The following is a 4,632-nucleotide window of genomic DNA, read 5'->3' as shown; positions in this document are numbered from 1 at the left end:
CCCGTTTGATGGCAGTAAATCTGCTTCTCGGGAAGATAGAGAGGATCGTGTGGACTAAGATGGAGAGGGGAAATCGGGTTGTATAGTGACCCTCACAGCAGAAATCAATGCCATCGGGATCAACTGTGGGTTCCAATGAGAGTTATTTCACAGAAGCCCCTGTCACAGAAGCCCGCTGAGGATCTTTGAAAGTCATAAAGGTGATCACTGTGCATGTGAAATCTTGACTTGAAAGCAATAGCAGCCATCTCCTGGGACCTCAGCCCTAGAGGAAATACTTAGGCTCAGCTTCCTAAGGGCAATTAGTTGTTCCCTTTAGCCCACCAGGATCCTGAGCGCAGTAACCACCAAGATGTGTGTATGTCCCAACTACAGGAGCCTGGCTCCGACCGCTGTAGCCAAGAAGAAAATTACGAGAACAATCCTGCAGATGTCCCTGGAGCATCATATCGTGACCCCGCTGACTGCGATGGTGATTGAGAATGACGCCGGGGATGAGCGGATGCTGGCAGACTCTCCGCCACACGATTACGCCTGCTGTTCAGGTCCGTGTGTCGGCCGGGTGGAGAAATATGACGGGACAACATCCTTCCTCTCGGGCAAACCTCGGGGCCTCTGCTTCTCCCCAGCCCTTGTGGCCTCTGCTCTCCCTGTCACTTGACTTTGGGAATGGTTTTTGGTTTGGGTCATCAAGCGGTTTTTGTTTGTTTGTTCTTTTTAATCATTTTATGGGGGGCTCGTACAACTCGTATCACAATCCATCCATCCATCCATTGTGTCAAGCACATTTGTACATGTGTTGCCATCATCATCCCCCCCTCCTCCCTCCCTCACGAACCCTTGATAATTTATAAAGTATTATTATTTTGTCATAGCTTGCGCCTTCTGACATCTCCCTTCACCCACTTTTCTGGTCATCAAATAGTTTTGCTCACAAATTCCAGAAAAGGATTTTAGAACCCTAGGTGACTGCTCCTCTAAAGAGTTAAAGAACCCCCCCCAGGGGCAGCTCTACCCTGTCCCTCTGGCCGGGCTCTCTCTGACCGCCTGGCCGGCAGGGAGTTAAATTTATTGTTGGGTTTGTGGATGTGTCCGCTCGTGCATTTTGAAGTCAGTATTTAGAATGTTTTAGCCTGAGGGAGGTTGAAGCAAAGCAAGAAAATAGATCACCTCTCCCTAAAGGAAACTGCGTTCTGGTGATGGGGAGAGGGTCCCCCACGGAAATCCAAGCTAGGGAGGAGTCCCTTGCCCTTTCGGATTCGGGGGTTTGATTTTGAAACGTGGAAGAGGGAGCTAGTGGACTTGTGAGAGGGATTTCACTAACATTAGCATCTAGTCCATGAGCTTTTTCAAGGCGAGTATTGTATTGCAGCATATTAAACTTCTTTGGCATATTTTTAAAATTTTAAATAAATAAATTACATTAAATGTTTCATCTTGCTGAAATACTTGCCGAGAGCCCCGAGCCTGGCATCTTGTAAACAGTCACGTTTTAAAATAAAACTGTTCCCTGATTATTTCCAATGTCTTCTAGGGCCTTCAAAGCCTAATTTGATGTTCCCATTCATCCACTTAAAAACACACACACGAACCACTTCTGTTGTAATCACTGGAAATGTGACATTGGTCTAGGTTTCTAGTCAAACAAGCTTTCCCATTCCACTTCCCCCTACACACACACACACACACACACACACACACTGTGTGCGGCTGCTAACCCCAAGTAGCAGCACTGAGGGAGAAAGATGGACTGTCTGCTCACGTAGAGATTGCTCACTCCCATTGAGCTGAAGCTGACTCAGCTCCACCCTGGAGGACCGGGTAGAACTGCCCCTGTGTGTTTCTGAGCGGCGGCTGTCTCCCACGGAGCGGCCGGTGGTCTTAGAGAGCTGGGTTAGCAGGGCAATGCCTGGCCCCTACGTCACCAGGGCTCCCTCTGTAAAGATTTAGAGTCTCAGAAGCCCTCCAACACGGTGCTAGGAGTCAGAATCCACTCACTGGCAGTGGGTGGGGCTTGGTTCCCCTCTCCCGCCCCCAATCATTAACGTAGGATAATTTTATGCTTGAAAGTCTGTCATTGAGCACTCTGCTCCAGCCACAAGAAAAATAGACTCGCAAATGAGATGTGAATGCTGTCAACATCGAGTGAACACAAGATTCTGAGGGTTCAAAATTTTCCTCTGGGTTGAGTGTCATTAAAATTGTAACGAGTTGATATTTGATAATAATAGTAATTGAAATATATTTACATGTTTATATCCATACAAAGTAACTTTTTCCTGGAATCCATCTCGCAATGAGACCAAATGTGGCTCTTTTGCCACACATCCATGGACGAGCATGTGTAATTGAGAGATTGGCAGAGGGTTCTGTATCAGCTCTGCTTATTTTGCTGCTGTGACTTGCAAGTCTGGCATCAAAATCGAAGCACACCTGAGCTGAGAACGTTTGGGAGCTGCATAAAACAGGTTCTTGCAAATATAAGCTTTGATCAGAGAAATGGAAACTAAGAGGCGCTGCTTTTCCCACACAGGTGCTCTTTACTACGGCAGCAGAGTTCCTCCAACTGCAATCCCGTCTTGGGCCAATCCTTCCCCAACGTCTGAGGTTCCACTGCATGCAATGGGAGCGCAGGTCCTTGAGGCAACACCTCCTCCTCATGTGAATAGAGGTAAGGGTCCCGTCATTCTCTTTTTTCTTTTCTTTTTAAATTTTATTTTATTGGGGGCTCTTACAGCTCTTATCACAATCCATACATATATCCATTTTGTTTAACACATCTGTACATATGTTGTCATCATCTTTTTCAGAACATCTTCTTTCTACTGGCATCAGCTCCTCATTTCCTCTCCCCTTCTCCCCCCCTCCCTCCCCCAATCCCCATTGATAATTTATAAATTCTTCTTTTTTTTTTCATGTCTTACACTGACTGCTGTCTCATTTCACCCACTTTTCTGCTGTCTGTCCCCCTGGGATGGGGGCCATACGTCGATCATTGTGATCGGTTCCCCCTTGCTCTACCTCCCCCTGCCCTTCCCCTCCTAGTATCGCTGCTCCCCTTATTGTTCCTGAAGGGTTCATCTGTTCTGCATCCCCTGTGTTGCGAGATCTTATCTGTACAGTGTACATGTTCTGGTACAGCCAGATTTGTAAGATAGAATTGGGGCCCCTTCATTTTCATAGGAATCATTGCCTGCCATTGAAGAAGCCTGCTTCAATTCTGAATATACAAAGAGAAATTTCTGGAATAGAACTGAGAGTTAATGAGGTGTCAGTGGAAGGGACACCACCTTCGAGATTTATACCAGCTGAGCGAACTTGAACACGTTACTTAATGTGTTTGCATTTCATGTCCTTCCTGTTAAAAGGGGACATCCTGACACTGAGGTAGCCAGGTGAATGAAATGCTAGGCTTCCTTGAAAATGCTGGCACATAATGCTGTTAGGTGTTGTCAGGTTGGTTCCGACTCCGAGCGACCCAGGGCACAGCAGAGTGAAGCATCACCTCGTCCTGCGCCAGCCACACCACTGTTATGACTGAGCCTATTGTTGCAGCCGCTGTGCCATTGCATCTGGTCGAGGGTCTCCTTTTGTGCTGACCCTCAACTTCACCAAGCATGATGTCCTTTTCCAGGGACTGGTCTCTCCTGACAACATGTTCAAGGTCCATGAGATGAAGTCTTGCCATTCTTGCTTCTTAGGAGCGTTCTGGCTGTACTTCTTCCAAGACAGATGTCCTTATTCCTTGGCCGTCCATGCTACTTTGAATAGTCCATAATTCAAATGCATCCCTTCTTCTTCGGTCATCCTCATTCAGAGCCCAGCGTTCACATGGATATGAAGCAATTGAAAATACCACGGTTGGGTCAAGTGCACCTCAATCCTCAGAGGGGCATCCTTGCTTTTCAACACTCTAACGTCTTGCGCGGCATTTTTTCACCATGCAATGCATCAGTTACCTCCTCACTGCCTCTGGGGCGTTTCCTCATCTTTCTCCTGCGGTTTCAAACAGCTGACTCTGTGGTTAGCAGTCTATTGCACCACCGGGGTCCACATCCTGGGAACAGATACAGTTAGTCAGCCTTAAGCTACTTTCACCCCAATCACAAACGTTAAACTCCACTCCACCCCGCAAAGAGCACTGCCATCAAACTGATATCTAATTTCTGAGGTTATAAATCTCTAGGGAAGCAGTTCACCTCACCACGTTTCTCTATTGAGTTACAGCCTATCCAACAAAGCTAACTTAAACGTGTTTCACTTCTCTTGCTTAGAATTATACCCACTCAAAGTGGTAGCATTTATTTGTTTTTGTTATTATAAGGAGTTCTACTGGAAGTGTAAAGAAAGTGTTGAACTGCTAACAGTAAGGTCGGCAGTTCAAGCACACCAGCTGCTCTGAGGAAGAAAGATGAAGCTACCCGTTCACTTAAAGATTTACAGCTTCAAAAATACGATGTAAATTTATTTTTATTACTATTTAATCATCTTATTGGGGCTTGTACAACTCTTATCAAAATCCATACATACATACATCGTGTCAAGCACATTTGTACATTTGTTGCCCTCATCATTCTCAAAACATTTACTTTATACTTGAGCCCTTGGTATCAGCTCCTCATTTTCTGCCTC

The 4,632-nt window shown here is 46.1% G+C and overlaps 1 protein-coding gene across 1 annotated transcript in view; it reads left to right on the top strand.

The window, feature by feature from the left end:
- The window catches only part of ITIH2 (inter-alpha-trypsin inhibitor heavy chain 2), a 47,430-nt gene that overhangs the window by 33,227 nt on the left and 9,571 nt on the right, over positions 1 to 4,632 (top strand). Inside the window, exons 14-16 of the mRNA XM_045285584.1 lie at positions 376 to 545; positions 2,534 to 2,671; positions 4,275 to 4,366. Of these exons, the coding sequence (XP_045141519.1) occupies positions 376 to 545; positions 2,534 to 2,671; positions 4,275 to 4,366 (400 nt within the window). The remainder of the gene's footprint in view (positions 1 to 375; positions 546 to 2,533; positions 2,672 to 4,274; positions 4,367 to 4,632) is intronic.

This window comes from Echinops telfairi, unplaced genomic scaffold (genome assembly GCF_000313985.2).
Source record: "Echinops telfairi isolate 266 unplaced genomic scaffold, ASM31398v2 ScPeMD7_7473;HRSCAF=8511, whole genome shotgun sequence".
NCBI classification, from domain to species: Eukaryota; Metazoa; Chordata; class Mammalia; order Afrosoricida; family Tenrecidae; genus Echinops; species Echinops telfairi.
The sequence above is the reverse complement of the archived record's forward strand: the minus strand, read 5'-3'. Positions and strand labels throughout refer to the sequence as shown.